Source organism: Dromiciops gliroides, chromosome 4 (assembly GCF_019393635.1).
Source record: "Dromiciops gliroides isolate mDroGli1 chromosome 4, mDroGli1.pri, whole genome shotgun sequence".
Lineage (NCBI taxonomy): Eukaryota > Metazoa > Chordata > Mammalia > Microbiotheria > Microbiotheriidae > Dromiciops > Dromiciops gliroides.
Window position 1 is genome coordinate 223,349,244 of NC_057864.1, and position 17,524 is coordinate 223,366,767.

At 40.0% G+C, this 17,524-nt stretch overlaps 2 protein-coding genes across 3 annotated transcripts in view; both read right to left on the minus strand.

The window, feature by feature from the left end:
• Positions 1 to 17,524, minus strand: part of GAS7 (growth arrest specific 7) — a 311,630-nt gene that overhangs the window by 18,539 nt on the left and 275,567 nt on the right. For both annotated transcript variants that reach the window (XM_044001028.1, XM_044001029.1), the window contains exons 7-9: positions 15,025 to 15,140; positions 14,179 to 14,253; positions 5,626 to 5,704 (exon numbers count right to left, since the gene is read on the minus strand). In XM_044001028.1, coding sequence (XP_043856963.1) covers positions 5,626 to 5,704; positions 14,179 to 14,253; positions 15,025 to 15,140 — 270 coding nt within the window. The remainder of the gene's footprint in view (positions 1 to 5,625; positions 5,705 to 14,178; positions 14,254 to 15,024; positions 15,141 to 17,524) is intronic.
• On the minus strand, positions 1,534 to 1,812 carry LOC122753569 (60S ribosomal protein L37a-like). The gene has a single exon (XM_044001030.1). The coding sequence runs from the start codon at positions 1,810 to 1,812 to the stop codon at positions 1,534 to 1,536; it is 279 nt and encodes a 92-aa protein (XP_043856965.1).

Sequence of the window (17,524 nt, forward strand, 5' to 3'; positions counted from 1 at the left end):
TAAGGAGAAATTGTCCTGGGCTCTGGCTCCAGTGCGATATGGACTTGAAGTATGGAGATTTAAGTTTGAATCCTAGCTTTTAACACTTAGTAGCAATGGCCTTAGAGACTAACAGCAAGATTCTTATCTCGTCTGAGCCTCAGTTTTCTCATCTGTAAAATGGGGATAATATTTGTAAACCTATATTACAAAGGTGGTTGTTAGGAACACAGTTTGTAAACCTTAATGTTCTATGTCAATCATCATTATTATAACTATATTATTAATGCAATTTAACATTATTATCTACTGAAACAAATACCAGAAACCAAAGCTGAAATGAATATGCCAACTTACAATACAGTCTTGAGAAATGCACCAAAGATACCTTGGAAACTGTTACAAATTAATGATATAATTAACAGTATAACAATAATAATATAATATTAAAATAATAATTAATTGCATGACCTTGGCCAAGTCACTTCCCTTCCTCTGGTCATCAGTTTCCTCATGTATAAAATGAGAGGAAGATGACTAGATGTTAACTTCAGTCCCAGAATTCACATACTGGAAGTACCCTTTGCTCCTGTGGCATCTCCCTTTGATTGTATGGCTTTTCACAGAACAAGGAAGGTACCCAAGTCAGGCAAATTTCATTCCTCTCCAGGCTATACCATCAGACATTATCCACCATGCCCAAGGCAAGGCTGCCTCTTCATCCCCCTTCCAGTCTCTCTCCTTTTCCCACTTTTGGCTTCCTTTAATGTGTTCTTTTCCACCACTAGCATGTAAGCTAATGTTTGTTTTTACTTATAATTCTAATGCCTAGCAAAGTGCCTGGAACATACAAAGCACTTTAAAAATGCTTGTTGACTCCAAAACTGGCTTTTTGACTCCAGCATCCTATGCTTTCTCCTTACTGCCTGACTTCCTCCTTTTCTTTTTCTTCTCTCTGTATTCCTCCCCTTCTTTCCTCCCGGAGTAGATAAAATTGCTTTGGCACATGTACTTAGTCATCTGAAATATGCATATCTCCCTCAAATTCAATGTTTCAGAGCTGAGGACATAGTTAAATTCCATAGGTCCCAGAACAGGATCACTAACAGAAGGTTACTGAAACAGAAATATTAGGAGCCCACACTGAAATGAATGTACTAACTTCCTGCCCTTTTCAGAGTTAAACCAAAGACACTTGGGAAATTATCTGACCTAGACATGGGGGAATAACTCAGTTGATTGGAGGAAAGTAATATAAATAACCTCTGACTTACAAAGAATTAGCACTGATTTTTTTTCTTTTTGGGGGGGGGAGACAATTGGGGTTAAGTGACTTGCCCAGGGTCACACAGCAAGTGTTAAGTGTCTGAGGCAAGATTTGAACTCAGGTCCTCCTGAATCCAGGGCCAGTGCTCTATCCACTGCACCCCCTAGCTGCCCCAGCACTGATGGTTTTTTTTGACTATTAAAAACCAAAGTGATTTTTTTTTATTCCATAAATTAACCTATTTATTGTTGGACTATGGGCTACAGATATTTGATGGGGAGAAGATTTTACTGGTCCTTCAATTCCTTCAGTCTTCTGATGGCGGATTTGACTGTAACTGCAGAGGTGGTATTGTAGGTCCATGCACCACCAGCTACTGTTTTCATACAGGATCCACAATGCCAGATACCCACAGCCCATCTCTTCATTTTGGTCTTGCCACAGAAGGAGCAGGTATACTTGGCATGCTGGCTAATTTCAATTTTCTTCACCATTTTTCTGAGGGATGCACCGTAATGTGTTCTGTATTTACCAACAATTTTGACCTTCTTGGTGCATTTAGTCATGTTGCCAATCGCGGGCCCAGAACTTGAAGAGGAGGAGGCACTGATTTTTAAAGTATGGCAAAAATCTCTTATCCAGAGGTAGAGTGTATCTAAAATAGGAAAGTACTTGCCTAGCATCTTATCAATCCAATCATAAGAGTTTTAACTCCAAAAGGAATGAGGAGAAAGCTCTTCAGGAATGTCTACCAAAATGGATACCCCAGAGAGCAACTGTAATGTAAGAAGAGTGCCCAGAAATTCATGGGAGAGAAGATCCAAGCAAGGAGCCAGGAATAAAAGCCATGACATCATATGCCAGTGTGAATCAGCCACCACTCAACTGCCTGAAACTTTCTGTGCTTTTTTTTTCTGTCTTTCAAGAGGTACATAAGAAAGAAGATGATCTTAAAGCAGATCAAAACTATAGAAAGAAGGTTTTAAGATTCATAGTCATAGACCTCAGTCTAGTTAACATCATTTGGGAAATCAGATAATTAAAAGCTTTTAATACCTGAAGTAGGGAGCACATGAAGCTTTGGAATTCTAAAGAAAAGAACCAGGGTCCCAGCTTAGGGAAGAGAAGACCTAAATTGATGGGAGTAAGGGTTGATAGAGTGGGCTAGTAAAGTGAATAGATGTGATAATTGTCTTTGTTGATTTTAAAGAGCTGTTAGGTTGTGCTTGGCCTCAGAGAGGGCAGAACTAGGAACAATGGGTAGAAAATGTTAAAGAGGCCAATTTTAGCTCTACATAAGGAAATATTTCCTAACAATTAGAGTGGTCTGAGCCTGGAATGGGCTGCGAATAATGACTTCCTCCAAAGGACTTCAAGTGTAGGCCAGATGACAACTCATGGGAGATATTGTAGAGTAAGGTTAACTCAAGTATAAAGTACCATGCCTAAGGGCAGCTGGGTGGTGCAGTGGATAAAGTACCTGCCCTGGATTCAGGAGGACCCCAGTTCAAATCCAATCTCAGACACCTGACACTTACTAGCTGTGTGACCCTGGGCAAGTTACTTAACCCTCATTGCCCCGCCTAAAGTACCATGCCTGAATTAGAGAGAGCCAAAAAGATTCTGACTCTAAGAAAAGCCCATTGTGAGTTTAAAAGTGTTTTCTACTTAGCCCTAAGAAGGAAAACCAGAATTATGATAAACAATGATTAATAGCAATTGAAGTTTGGGACAAAAAAGTACTTGAACCATATCACATTGTATAACTTTAAATCTTTTTCTATGTTCTATTTTGACTATTAGTAAAACAAAAGTAGTGAGAATTAAGTAGCAATTTATGCTTCCCTATTAACATTATTATATCTTTATAGAAAAAACTCACACTGAATGACATGGGATTTAGGATAAATCAGAAGAAGTTTATCTTGTTGAGAAGCAAAACAAAAGATGACAGGACAGACATATTGAGGGACTATAAAAGTTTAGATTGACCAACTAGATATCAGAATAAACACACCTAAGAAGTAAGGGGAGATAAAATTCTATAGCAGGAAAGTCAATTATGCATGGCTACTACCTGACCAGAGGTAGGAGACAGAGATAACCCCAAATGTCAGGACCATCATTAAAAAAAAGTCCCCCTTGATTATCAAGCTTTCCCTACCCCACCCCAAAAGGGAACTTTCCAGTTTTCAAATGGACACCCCATCTATTCTCTATAAAATCTTTTGTCTTCCTTCTGTACTAGGAGGAGAATGTTTCTAAACTCTCCTTGTCTTGAGGTGAAATTTTTGACTTCCGGTAACCTACCGTAGTGCCAAATAAAAGACCACATTAATTCTAATTGGACTGTGTGCAAAAGTATAATTCTTTATTGAGGAATACCTAAGGACCCCCATCTTTAACCCCATGATACTGAATCATAAGCTAAACTATATTGAGGCATTTTCAATTTCTTAAAATCTTTTTCTACATGGTATTTTGACTTTAGTTTGAAAAACAAAAATGACTAGAGCTAACTAGTGACAGTCTTTCCTTTTAATGAAAGTTATAGAAAAAACCCCACAACTGACTTTATCATGCGTTCTTCCTACTTATCACAGTTATCTGTACTTTGGGTTGGCCTGTTTTCAGGGACCATAGTATGAGGCACTACCTGAGCCCTAAGAGGAATTTATCAGCCTCTAGAACAGAAGTACTTAACGTTTGCTTTCTCAGAATAATTTTTTAAAAAATCCATGATTTTTAAAGGAAATGCCAAATGTCAGTTGTGAAATAATGAAAATTAGTCCAAGTTCATGCACCCCCTGAAGTCTATCCAAACACCTCAGGTTAAGAAACCCTGTTCTACAGTTTTGTTTTGTTTTCAAAATTAAGTCACAACATCATAGTATATTAGAATTGGCAGGGAAGTTTTTGCCTGAATCTTTCCTTTGCCCCTTACATTCTATGTTTTTTTCATCTGTTCTTTTTTTTTTTTGGTTGAGCAATGAGGTTAAGTGACTTGCCCAGGGTCACACAACTAGTAAGTGTCAAGTGTCTGAGGCTGGATTTGAACTCAGGTCCTCCTGAATCCATGGCCAGTACTTTATCCACTGTGCCATCTAGCTGCCCCCCTCCCCATAATCTGTTCTATCTCCATTATTAAACTAGGACCTTCTTTCATGCCATGAACTATGTCATTTTCTTTTCTCTTTGACTTCTTGGCACAGGGTCTAGCAAATAGTAAGTGCTTCATTCAGTTCAATTCATTCCATTCATTTGTTAAATTGACAGCAGGGTAATGGAATTTAGAGAAGTGAACTCTTCATTGCTGATCTCTCTTCTTCTGACAGGTGTGTGATGAAGCAAACCAGTCATATAGTTTTACTGACTGGAGTTTCTCATTTAAAAGAAAAACCCCACAGGGAAGGTTGATATAGAATCACAGACTTAGGGATGATGGAGACTTAATCTCATCATTTTATTTTAGAGATAAGGAGATAGGCCCAGGAGAGGGGAACTTGCTTAACATCACACAGGTGGTAAATTTCAGAGGCATAATTTGAACTCAGGTCCTCTGACTCCATAGTCAATGTTCTATCTATTGTGCCACAGCTGTCTTCCTTATAGGCTGAGACTCTAAGCCATTCACACATTAATTCTTTTATTAATTATTCTAATGATTAACGTTCTAAAATAATAATTAATTAATTATTTTGATCTCAGATATACTTCCCTCTAACACCTACTTGAGCTTAGTCTAAAAGACAGCCGAGGCACTTTAACAGGAGGACAAGACAGGAGGCTATGTAAAGGTTCCAAAGTGGTGGTGGTGGATGGGGAAGCTTTGTATAACCAGATGGCAGCATGAGGGAGGCTGGCACCTGAGGGGTTGGGTCCAGAAACCTGTTCCACTAATCCTAAATGACAGCATAAGCTCTGTCCCTGTTTGTCCCACATGAGACATGTAGAAGGGTACCACACACAAACTTTATTATATAATATCATAGTATTATACAATTTTCATAGAATCTAAACCTGAAAGAGAACTTAGAGATAATTTATTCCAACTTTCTTATTTTATAGATGAAGAAAGTGAGCCCAAAGGTAAGAAGTATCAGAGCCTATATTTGAACCCAGGTCTCCTTGATATTAAATTCAGGCTCTTTCTTACATTTGCACCAATTGAAAATTTTCCCTCGAGGAAAATGCCATCCTGGGGACAGCTAATGCCCGATCTAGCCCATGAAAAAGCGGAAACTACAAAAGGTCCCTTTAAATATCAAAGGGATGTGATAGCCTTGTCCTTTGGGGATGTGCTTAGAAAGGGAGAGGAACCCTTTGTTACTCCACTGAGATGTACATATCTGACATGATGGGATGGAGGGGCAGGTTACCTTGGAAGAAAACTTGAGATGGACTTCAGCCTCATCAGCCAGACTTTTCTTCACCTGGGCCCAGGCTTCTCCAAGGGAGCTGTAAAAACAATTAATAGGGTTGGGTCTGGAAGAGAGTTACAGCATTCTCAAGTCCTCTATAAGGGACAAAGCTATTATGAGAGATGCAAGGCTAGAGGGTTTGGAAAGCAATGAGGCTAGGTAAGTTATAGAAATCAAAAGTACAGTAAATATATAAACACTAGAGGGCGGAGAAAATGTCCAAAGGTTCACTTAAATAGCCAGTGCCCAGTAGAGATGTAGGGCTGTAGGATGAGGAAGGTGGTCAAATGGGCAGGCAAACCTGGAAGTGCTCAGGAACTGAATCAGCACAGGGAGGGGAGAGATGAAGAAAAATGGTAGCAACAAAGAAAAGACTCTGACCATTTTTTATCTTCAGGTGTCTTATGGTCCTTTTCTTCTGAAGAAAACTAATCCAGGGTAAGCCTGGAATGGATGCTTTAGAGCCAATTTACAAGAGACCCAATTTCATTATTTAGTAGTTAACACTTGGTAGGGTGTTTTTTGTTTTTATTTTTTTTTCTTGGAGGGAGAGAATGTTTGTTATCTTCTCTCATTTTACTAAACCAAATTCATTACTTACTTTAATTGCTAGATTCAGTTCCAAGTGACTTTTTTGCTATTTTGACAAATCAGGTTTATCTTCAAAGAATGAATACCTGGAACCACTAATGATTTAAAAGATCATTCTGAAAAAACTTCTAAATGGAGAAAATCACCAAACAGGTATTCCAGAAATGTGAGACGTAACTACAGCATGGTTAGAATAAGTGTGAAGCCTCTTGAAGTGATTACTCTCAGAATAATAACAACAATAAGCATGTATATGTTGCTTTAAAGTTTTGCAAAGCCCTTTACAAAAAGAATCTCATTTTATTCTCACAACAACCCTGGGAATTAGGTGCTAATATTATCCCCATTTTCAAGATAGGAAAACTGAGGCTGAGAGAAGTTAAGTAACTTGTGCGGGGTCACAGGTGTCTAAGGTTGAATTTGAACTCATCTTCCAGACTCAAGGTTCAGTGCCACCTAGTTGCCTGAATAAGGTCCATTTCTAGGGGTTAGAAAAATATTCTGTCATATTACTTTATAGTATTCTCTGAGCACTCAACTATCACATAAAATATTTAACAAGGACATATGGTGCAAATTATTCTAAAAGGGCCAAGTCTAGCCCTTTATGGGCGTGATATAATTGCTAAGTAGGCTTCAGAGTATGCACAACTATGAATGCATTTGATCTACTAAGAACATGATGAGGAAAGAGATGGACTTTTTATTGGCTGCTGAGTGGTAGGAGGAGTGCATACAAAAAGACTCCCTGAGGCAACTAAGTCCTTTTTCACTTTTGTGGTGGTAGGCAAGAAGAAAAAGCTGATGTGACTCTCATCTTGTTGTTGTTGTTTGTCCTTCGGTCTCAAAGAGGACGGTGACATCAGGAGGTGAAGCCATGACTTGCAGGGAATTGAATTTAAGTGAGGAAGGACTGTGCAAAGTCACCAGCCTCACTCCCCCTTTCAGAGCAATCTGGGTCCAGTGGCAAGATATGTATAAGTATGACTAAAGATAGCCCCAGAATTTTAGTTAAGTGACTTGCCCAGGGTCACACAGCTGCCCAGACCTTCATCAAGATAGGAGAAGGGCCTCAGGCACTTTGACCTATAAGATGAGTTGTCCCCGAAGGAAATCTTTTGTGGGAACTCCTGCATCCATTCAGCAGCTAACAGGAAGATTATCTTTCACCATGTGGTTCCATTTTCTCTTTACCATGTGGCTAACAGATCAGGAAAGTCATAGCTATACATCATCGGCTCCGCCAGTCCTGTCCTTTATATTGTCACACTAAGCTTTTCCAGGCTCCTTCAGAAGCTTCATTATCTCTTTTAGAGACTATTTAGTCTATCACCATGTTGTTTGTCCTTTGTTTTCTTCTTCTTTTTTTTTTTTTAGTGAGGCAATTGGGGTTAAGTGACTTGCCCAGGGTCACACAGCTAGTAAGTGTTAAGTGTCTGAGGCCAGATTTGAACTCAGGTACTCCTGACTCCAGGGCTGATGATCTATCCACTGCGCCTAGCTGCCCCCTGTCCTTTGTTTTCAAGGAGGACTGATGACATCATGAGGTGATGTCTTGACTTGTGCATGGACTGGATTTAAGTAAGGCAGACTTACACAAAGTCATCATTCTTTCTCTTCCAGAGTCATTTAAGTCCAGTGGCAAGACAAAGGTCAGGACAACTGGAGATGACCCAGGATGTAGTGGATGACCACAGCATCTTCCATGCCAAGCTCTAAGTGCTCCACAGCACCATTGGAACAAATTGTTCTCACCTGCTCATTCTGCCTGAGACATTCCCCCTAACTCACTGACAGGTTTGAGGCCTGTCAGTTACCCTCAACCTGGTTTAGCCCATTTGCTGAGACAGTTTTACCAGGGTGTGGCTGCTGCTTGTGATACAGCTTCTTGGAGGCACAGGTGAGAGCTGGGTGACAGGTAGACACCAAAGGCAGGTGAGCAGCCCTGAAAAGGGCTCAGCAGGCCCTCACACCAGAGGTCCTAGTGCTCTCTTAACACCCCATACACTATTTACTTAATAGGATATTTGTGTCTCAGTGCCTTTTGTTAGAATATATGTCTAGTGATCGCATCTTCTACACTCATCTCATAACTGAAAATGCTAGCTTTTGGCAGTTACTCAATGGAAATGAATTATGTTGAAAAAGTTTGTTAATATTTTACTACATTTCTTTTCCTATTTCTTTCACCATTTATAAACAATGAGTTTCATTGATCTCACCAATGAACTCCTCACTGACTTGCTCTATGCTTCCTAGACCTCTTACCTTAAACTGAATCCATAAATCCATACTAAACATTGAGTTCATTTAATTCATATATGTCACCTAAAGAAAACCTCATTATAGAGTAACAGAGTTAGAAGAGATCTCAGAGGTCATCTAATCTATACCCAGCTTAGAATTCCCTTTGCAATATACCCACCAAACGGTCATTGTTTGGAAAACTTGTTAGTGAAGGGGGAAACACACTACATTGTCAGGTACAACATTTGGCTTTTGCATAGCTCCCCTTAAGAGGAAATTGACTCCTCTCCCATATAATCAAGCCTAAGTTTGTCTTGAAACTTTTATACATTGCTGTTAGTTCTGCCTCCTATGACCAAGTGGAATAAATGCAATCCCTCTTCCACAAGAATGCCCTCAAAATGCCTGAAGACAGCTCTTCTGTTCCCCCAAATGTTCTCTTCTCTCTCTTCTTTCCTTTTAAAATCTCTAGTTCCTTCAACTGAGACTCAACTTTCAGGCCATTCATTTTCCATGTTACTTTAATTTGTAAACTATTGAATGAGCTATTCTGTTCCAACATTGTACCTAAACCAGGCCTGAGGCAATCCCTAACCCAGAACAGGCTGCTATGAATGTTTTTGTGCATTATAGTTCCTCTGTCAATCTCTCTCTCTCTCTCTCTCTCTCTCTCTCTCTCTCTCTCTCTCTCTCTCTCTCTCTCTCTCTCTCTCCCTCCCTCCCTCCCTCCCCCCCCCCCACTTTGGGACATATGCCTCCTAGTGGCATCACTAAGTTAAACAGTATGGATAATTTAGTGACTTTTTTTTTTGTGATTTTGTTCAAGCAAATTTTATATAATCAAACTTACTCATTTTCACTCCTGTGATCCTCTTTATCTTTTCTTTGGTCAAGAACAATTTCCCTATCCATAAATGCAAAAACTATTTCCTTTCTTTTTCTTCTAACTTGTTTATGATTTGAACTTTTATGTCTAGGTCCTATATTCATTTGGAGCTTACTTTCATAAATGGTGTAAAGTGTTGGTCTAAACTTAATTTTGCCAGATTGCTTTCCAGTTTGTCCAGCAGTTTTTTGTTGAATAGTGAGTCCCTTACCCCTGCAGTTGAAGTTTGGGATTTGTCAAGCATTACAATAGTATATTCCCTTGTTTCTGTATATTGTGCTCCTAATTTGTCCATCTGATAATTAATTTTTTTTAACCATTATCGAATTGTTATAAATTTATGACTACTGCTTTGTAGTGTAGTTTGAAATATGTCACTGCCAGGCCCTCTTCCTTTTTACTTTCTTTTATTACTTCCCTTGAGATTTTTGCTTTTATTCCTTTATATGAATTGTTAATATTTTTCTAGCTCTCTAAAATCATCCCTGGTGGTTTGATCGGCATGACACTGAGAAAATAAATTAATGTATTGTTATTTTTATTATACTGGCACAGCCTAACCATGAGCAATTATAATATCCCCAATTATTAAGTATTATATAGCTATATTCATGTAGTTCCTGTGTGTCTTGGTGGGTGGACTGTCAAATATTTAATACGTTATGTAGTTATTTTGAATGGAATTTCCCTTTCTATCTCTCCTTGCTGGGTTTTATTGGAATATGTATAGAGGCTAATGATTTATGTGGGGGGGGAATAATTATAAGCACTCATTTTCAGGATTTGTGAGATAACATTTGTGGAGTGCTGTGCAAATCTTAAAGCACTATATAAATACTAGCTATTATAGTGATCATCATCTCCATCACCACCATTATCATCCCTATCATTGGCCATTCCCAAAACAGGGGAGGAATATAACAGTTATCCCAGCAAGGCTTGCCTTGGCTGATGGGACAAGGGGAGGGTTAACCTAGCTTGGCTTAAAGAACCTGGAAATTTTCTTGTTTTTTCCTCATCTCAGGAAGAGATTAGAACTAGAAGGCAGAGTTTCCACTCCTCCTTCACCCTTCCCCAGCAGGATTTAAAATCTGGTGGGGAGTGGGGGGTAGAGAGGGGAGAATGGTAATTATGAAATTTGATTAGGAATGGTGCCACACAGACTCTTTAATATAAAAAAGCTGGCGAATTCATGCAGAAAGAATATGCAAAATTTCTTCTATCACTAGAGAGCTATCCAAGATTGAAGACTATAGATTTTGCCAAGCCCAGCAGATTTGCTGGGGCCAGCAAATATTAAATTGGGGGGAAGAATACAAGATAGGAATTCCATAACAATACCTCAAAAATTACAGAGCAGCTGGCCTACTTGAATGAACCAATCAGAGATATGAACAAGGCTTAGATATCTCAATCAAAAGCATTTTAACCAAGCATGAAAAAATCCTAGATCAGTTTGGAAGGATTGAAGACCACTGGATGAATTTAAATGATACCAACATGGGGTTTGTATGCTCAGATTCAACGAGGAGGCGTTGTCATACCCTACAGGGCTGGTATAATGTCAGCAAGATAGTTTGGAATCAGGCATGAAGGGTCTGGTCTGGTAGCTTATTTCACAGCTATAGCATCCCAACCTCTGTAAAGAATGGAGGGAGATTGATGTGTACTTTTAAAAAATAAAATGAAATGTGTATAATTGTCACACCTGCCAATAAAGAAAGCCCTATATTACCATTGTTTTTTTTCTGCGGGAGAAAACTATGGGTAAAACAAATAATCTTCTTTCTTTGATTCACGTGTCCTGTGAAATCTAATTTACATAGAGATATTAAGTTGCAAAAGCAGCTCAGGTTTCATCAGTTAGCATCTCTCAAGACATTACAGAGTCTGAGGCTCCAGAACTGCTTTTAGGAAAGAAGTAGACAAAATTTCAAATGTCTGAAAAACAAGAATGCAAATACTCAGCCAGAGTGAAAGCACAGACCAGAGGGAGAGAGAGAGAGAAAGAGAGAGAGAGAGAGCAAGAGCCGGAGCATGTGTATTTGCGTAGGTCATGGCAGTGCATGCCTATTTGTGGAACGGGATGCTCATGTCGGAAGCATATGTTGTACTCATTGGCAGAACTGAGAGTACTTGGAAGTTAGAAGAGGTAGGAACTAAAAGGCTTCTGGGGGCTGTGGGCTGTGGGCTGTACGATGTGGGTGTGGTGAGGGTAGTCCCATTCCTGGGCTGACCGAGTTAGAACTTCATTTGCCAGTGACCACAGTGATTCCCCAAATTTGTCCAGGCATGAACATGTTCCTAGGCAGTGCTTGATGAATTGGGTGGTTGTGGTGGTGGGGGGAGGGGGAACAAGGAGAAGAATGGGAATTCATCTCATTTGGGTAACCAGAGAAAAAAATCAGGGAAGGCAAGGCTTGAATGGTACAAACTTAGCCAGCAGGCCTGATGGAAAACCATTTAGAGGATGCCACTTGTTTAAATATTTGGACTAAGTATTTGGTTCAACTGAAGACACATTTAATTGGAAATCCTAGTCTTCCTGAAGGAATTAAACAAAGAGCAATAGGAGGCAGAATTTTCTAACATTTAAAGCCAGAAATTGAAAGACTGCTCTAAGAAATAGTGAGCTCACTATCCCTTGACATATTCAAGTAGAGTGTTTGGAGTTTTTTGGACCTGCCCTTTAGTGATTTTTTTTTTTTTGTATAGAAAATCCCCAATGAGTAAACACTTGCTAATTCAGATGGGGACCTGCCCTGAAGCTTAGTCTTAGAGAGTTACCTGGAGTCCTGAGACATTAAGAGACTTGCCCAGAGTCACAGGGTCAGTATATCAGGGGTAGTACCTGAACCTAGGTCTTTATGACTTTGAGGCCAGACTTCTAGTTATGCATCTCCATCTGATATAACTTCTTATCAGACTAAAAATAAGAATATGAGGGGAAGCTAGGTAGTGCAGTGGAGAGAACATGGGCCCTAGAGTCAGGAGCACCTGGATTCAAAATCTGGCCTCAGACGCTAGCTGTGTGACCCTGGGCAAGTCACTTAAGAAGAAGAAGAAGAAGAAGAAGAAGAAGAAGAAGAAGAAGAAGAAGAAGAAGAAGAAGAAGAAGAAGAAGAAGAAGAAGAAGAAGAAGAAGAAAAGAAAAATATGCAAATGTTTTCTTGTCTGAGATGCTGCAGAGGTGAGTCCTGTGCTGGGTAGGAGAGTTGATAAGATAGTCTTTCAAGTTCCCTTCCAAACATAAGATTCTTTGATCTTTCAGGCAATGAACTGCTCAGATTGAGCCTTTTTCCAATAACCACAAGGCTCAAAGCACCCCATTCTGGAACTGTCTATCATGTGGAAGAGGGGTTGATGACATAATGGGGAGAAATGGCTAGAAGTTGCAAAAGGCAGAAAAACTTCCTAACATGTAGAGCTGCTGTAAGGAGAAATGGGCCACATTGGGAGCAAGAAGTCTCCCTTACTCCTTTCAAGCAGAAACTAGAGGATAACCTGTCAGGGATCTTATAGGGTAGATTCTTGGTCAGGTGTAGGTTGAACCAGAGGGATGAACAGGTCCCTTAGATATCTAAGATTCTCTAATGCTTCTGTAGCTGCTTCGACCAGCCTCATGTGCTGCTTCGTAATCTAAAGGGGTTGGAATTATTATTACTGCACATGAGGTGTTTTTAGGAGTCACTGGATATTGCAGGAACAAAATCTGGTGTGGTTTTGAGTAAAACACTCTGTGATGCTGAACAGGGAAAACAGAGCTACTCTCAAACAATGGTTAGCAACCAGCTTTTGCTCACAGAAAGGGAGGTTTTTATAAGTACTTGGGCCAATGCCCAGCTTTTCCAGATGGTAGTGCCATGCTATCCTGCCAGCCACATTAACAAAGAGCAAGTACTCTGCATAAGAAAGTAAGTCTGCAGGAGGACCTCTGTCTCATCATCTTGGAGGTGTTGGATATGAAAACTGGGGTCCACAGAAGAACATGATTCGTAAGCCTCAGGTCAAAAGATTTGAATTTGAAGCCTATCTCAGCTCTTGCTAACTCTGTGACCTTGGGCAAATCACTTCCATTCTCTGAGCCTCAGTTTTCTCCTGTATAAAATGAATGGGTTGATCTACATCAGGGGTTCTTAACTATTTTTGTATCGTTTACTCCTTTGGTAGTTTGGTGAAGCCTATGCATTCCTCAAAATAATTTTTTTTTTTGGTGGGGCAATGAGGGTGAAGTGACTTGCCCGGGGTCACACAGCTAGTAAGTGTCAACTGTCTGAGGCCACATTTGAACTCAGGTCCTCCTGAATCCAGGGCCAGCGCTTTATCCACAGCACCCACCACCTTGCTGTCCCTAAAATAATGTTTTAAATGCATAAAATAAAATGCATAAGATTGAAAGAAAACTAATTATATTGAAATACAATTATCAAAATATTGAAACAAAACAAAACAAATTCACAGACAACAGAGAGTTAAGAACTCTTGATCTCAAGATGATTTCAAAAGTCTTTTCTTGCTCTGGCAATCTTAGTGACAAAGACAGAGCCCAAAGCTGCCATAGTTAGCCTGGCAAATAGAAAGGTTCCACAGGTCTAATCTCTAAGTGAAGCAAGGACTTAAGCTGACATATGGAGATTTTCCCAAGCATATCATATTTTGTACAAGTAGCAATAAGCTAGACAAAAAGGAAAATCAAAAACCTCCTTCTTAACCTCCCTCCCCACTACCATCACCCTTCTCTCCTCTCCCATCTCACCATCACCCACCACTCCTACCCCAAAACTCACCCTTCTTCCTGAGCTGCCAAGGAATTCTGAGAGAGCTTGGCTAAGTTCTTGGCATATTCTTCTTCAATCTTAATTCTGCAAAGACATAAAGCCCAATGAATCATCTCTCCAGCATGGAAGTTTGCCCAGTGATACTACAGACCAAACGAATGTGTTGGCTACTGCTTTTCCTCCCTCCCATCCTGCCCTCATTCTTTATCAAATGTCTTTTCAACTCTTCTGGAAACTTAGTCTGGAATTTCAGTGAGAGTCTCTCAGATGTTTAAATAGCCCAGTTTTTCCACTTATCAGACCTTGGCATTCTCATCTCTAGGGAAATATAGTTATCCAGTAGTTTTCATTTGGTTCATTGCGATGTCCCATGAAAGGCCACTTTTGGTGCTATCTTCCTCTAACTTGGTCCTTTAAACTTTAGAGGTTTACTTGGTTTCTATATCATTTGGCATCTCTGAATTATCCCAAAGAAAACCTCACTGCCAAAAATGATCCCTGATTGTACTATATCCCTGGATGTCATAAGTAGCTATTAATCTGCTCCTTAAAAACATAGATTTAAAACTGGAAGGGATATTAGAAGTCAAGTGGTCAACCTTTCTTATCTTACAGATGAGGAAACTGAGGCTCAGAGAGATTAAGCAAATTACTCAGTCACACAAATAGCAAATAGCAAACCCAGGATCCAAACCCAGGCTGTCTGACTCAAGGACCAGCATGCTTCCCTCTGAACTGCCCTGCCCCTTCATTCCCAGTGCTCAGGCACTGTCAACACTGCTTCTCAGGTCACTCCCTTTAGGCTAAGGGGCATGGAATTGATATTGCTATGCAGGCCCCTGGAGTAATGGTTACCTTTCCCTAATGAATTCTGACATTTCCTTCTGCATCTGTTTGCCTTTCAGTTGTTTCTGAAGAAGAATCTCAAACCCAGCCACAGTGCCATTGCCTTGGGGATCCTTCTTATCAGCCTGGAAAGGAAAAAAGATGGGGTATGAAGAGCTCAGGAGCTAAGAGGAAACCTGAAGGATAACAATTTTGTTAGTCCTTAGCATCTGTTCCTGGATTTTAAAAAGGCAAAGGGTTGTGGAGGTTGGGTCATGAAGGTGAGAGCTCTAGAAGGAAATACTCAAGACATCCTGGTGACCTGGAAGATGGAACATGGACCTCATTTATCAGCCCATTTCCTAGAGCATAACAAGAAAATGTGCAACTTGGTTAACCTAATTCGTTCCAAGTAGAACCTATATGGTGATCTTTTATCACAATCTTTTAGCACCAAGTAATAGAAATGATTTTTTTTTAAAGCAAACATAGAAGAACATATGGTCATAAACAGTTACTCTCCTTTGAAGTTTAGAGCCCTCACAAACCATGTGCATGCTGGCTTGCCTTCAGGCCATGTCCCCCAGCCATCTCCAGTACCATAATGCACACCAGATCTCAGTATCTTCTCCAGGTCAGACATAGTACCCCTGCCTTCTCACTAGGCTCCCTGGGGTCTCAGGACACACCATCAATTGTCACAAGGTTGAACCTCAAAAGAAAAGATGACCAGTCTAATCACATGCCTCCCATGACATACCTTTCTCTAACCACATATACTCTTGATGGTCTCTCTTTCCTCAATGGCTAATGAAAACCCTTATCCTTACCCTATCCAAGTGATTCTGATCAATTAGCTGCCAATGTACAAACTCTATTCCCCTTCCCCAACTGACCTTACTACAATTCACCTCAAGCCTAATCTAGATCCCAATGTCCTACTCCAAACCTACCCACTCTTTCCACTGTGTCCTCTGGAAGGCCTGGTTAGCATGCTTCCTTTGGTCCTGGCTCTCTCCCTTCCGCTTTCCTTTTCACTATTTCTAGTACTAGCTATAATTTCTAATTAACCGGTCATAAGGAATAGGAATATCGCATGCTCTCTAGTGCCACAATATCCCTCTACTATCTCCACTGAGCTACTTGTCTTTCTTTGAGGTTTAATTTATACCATCCAAATTTGTTACCCAATCCAGATCCTGATGACTTTGATCTATTGACACTTAGCTTCCTTCTTCAGCGAATTCAGTGCCCCACTCACAGTCTTTGATTGTTACCCATCTCCTGCCCTCCTACTAGGGAACTTCAAAATACATACTGATACTCTTGCAAATTCCTTAACACCCCAGTTCTTCAATCTGTTCAAGTGCTTCGACCCACTCCATCCCATTTCACCTACACACAGATATCCTTGATCTTGCCGACACCCACAGATGTTTCACTTGTATTTTCATGAATTCTGAAATTCCTTTGTCTGATCATGATCTTTTATTATTCCAAATTTCCCTCGGTATTATGATCCTTAACACTGTTCTTCACTTTCCTAGTGTTTTCAACTCTCTCAGTCCTCTGTTTTTTCCCAGGCATTGCCTTCACTCCCCTTTCTTTCCTATTCTAACCCCTTGGTGAACTAATTTAATGCTACATTATCTTCTACTCTTGAAGTCTTCACCTTTCCCCAAGCCACCATCTACCACCTTTACTACTACTGTAATATTGAATAGCACTGGAGGAAATCCTAAAACCATGTTGTCTGAGTCCATTAAAAGTTTATGTTAGGAGAAGCTGTGGGAAAATTGAAACACTAATCCATTGTTGGTGGAGCTGTGAACTGATCCAACCATTCTGGAGAGCAATTTGGAATTATGCCCAAAGGGCGATAAAGCTGTGCATACCCTTTGACCCAGCAATACCACTTTTGGGTCTTTTTCCCAAAGAGATCATGGAAGGGGGAAAGGGACCCACATGTACAAAAATATTTTTAGCTGCTCTTTACGTGGTGGCAAAGAATTGAAAGTTGAGGTAGTGCCCATCAATTGGGGAATGGCTGGACGAGTTATGGTATATGAATACAATGGAATACTATTGTGCTATAAGAAACGATGAGCAGGAGGAGTTCAGAGAAACCTGGAGGGTCTTGCATGGGCTGATGATGAGTGAGATGAGCAGAACTAGAAGAACATTGTACACAGTAACATCAACATTGAGTGTTGATCTACTGTGATGGACTATATTCTTCTTGCCAATGCAATGGCACAGAAGAGTTCCAGGGAACCTGTGATGGAAGAGGATCTCCAAATCCAGGAAAAAAAAAAAAAGAACTGCAGAGTATAGATGCTAAATGAACCATACTATTTCTTTTGTTTTTGATGCTGTTGTCTTTTTTCTATTTTGAGGTTTTCCATCATTGCTCTGATTTTTTTTCTCTTATAACATGACTAATGCAGAAATAGGATTAATGTTATTATGTGTGTATATATATATATATAAAACCTATATCAGATTACCTGCTGTCTAGGGGAGGGGGGGA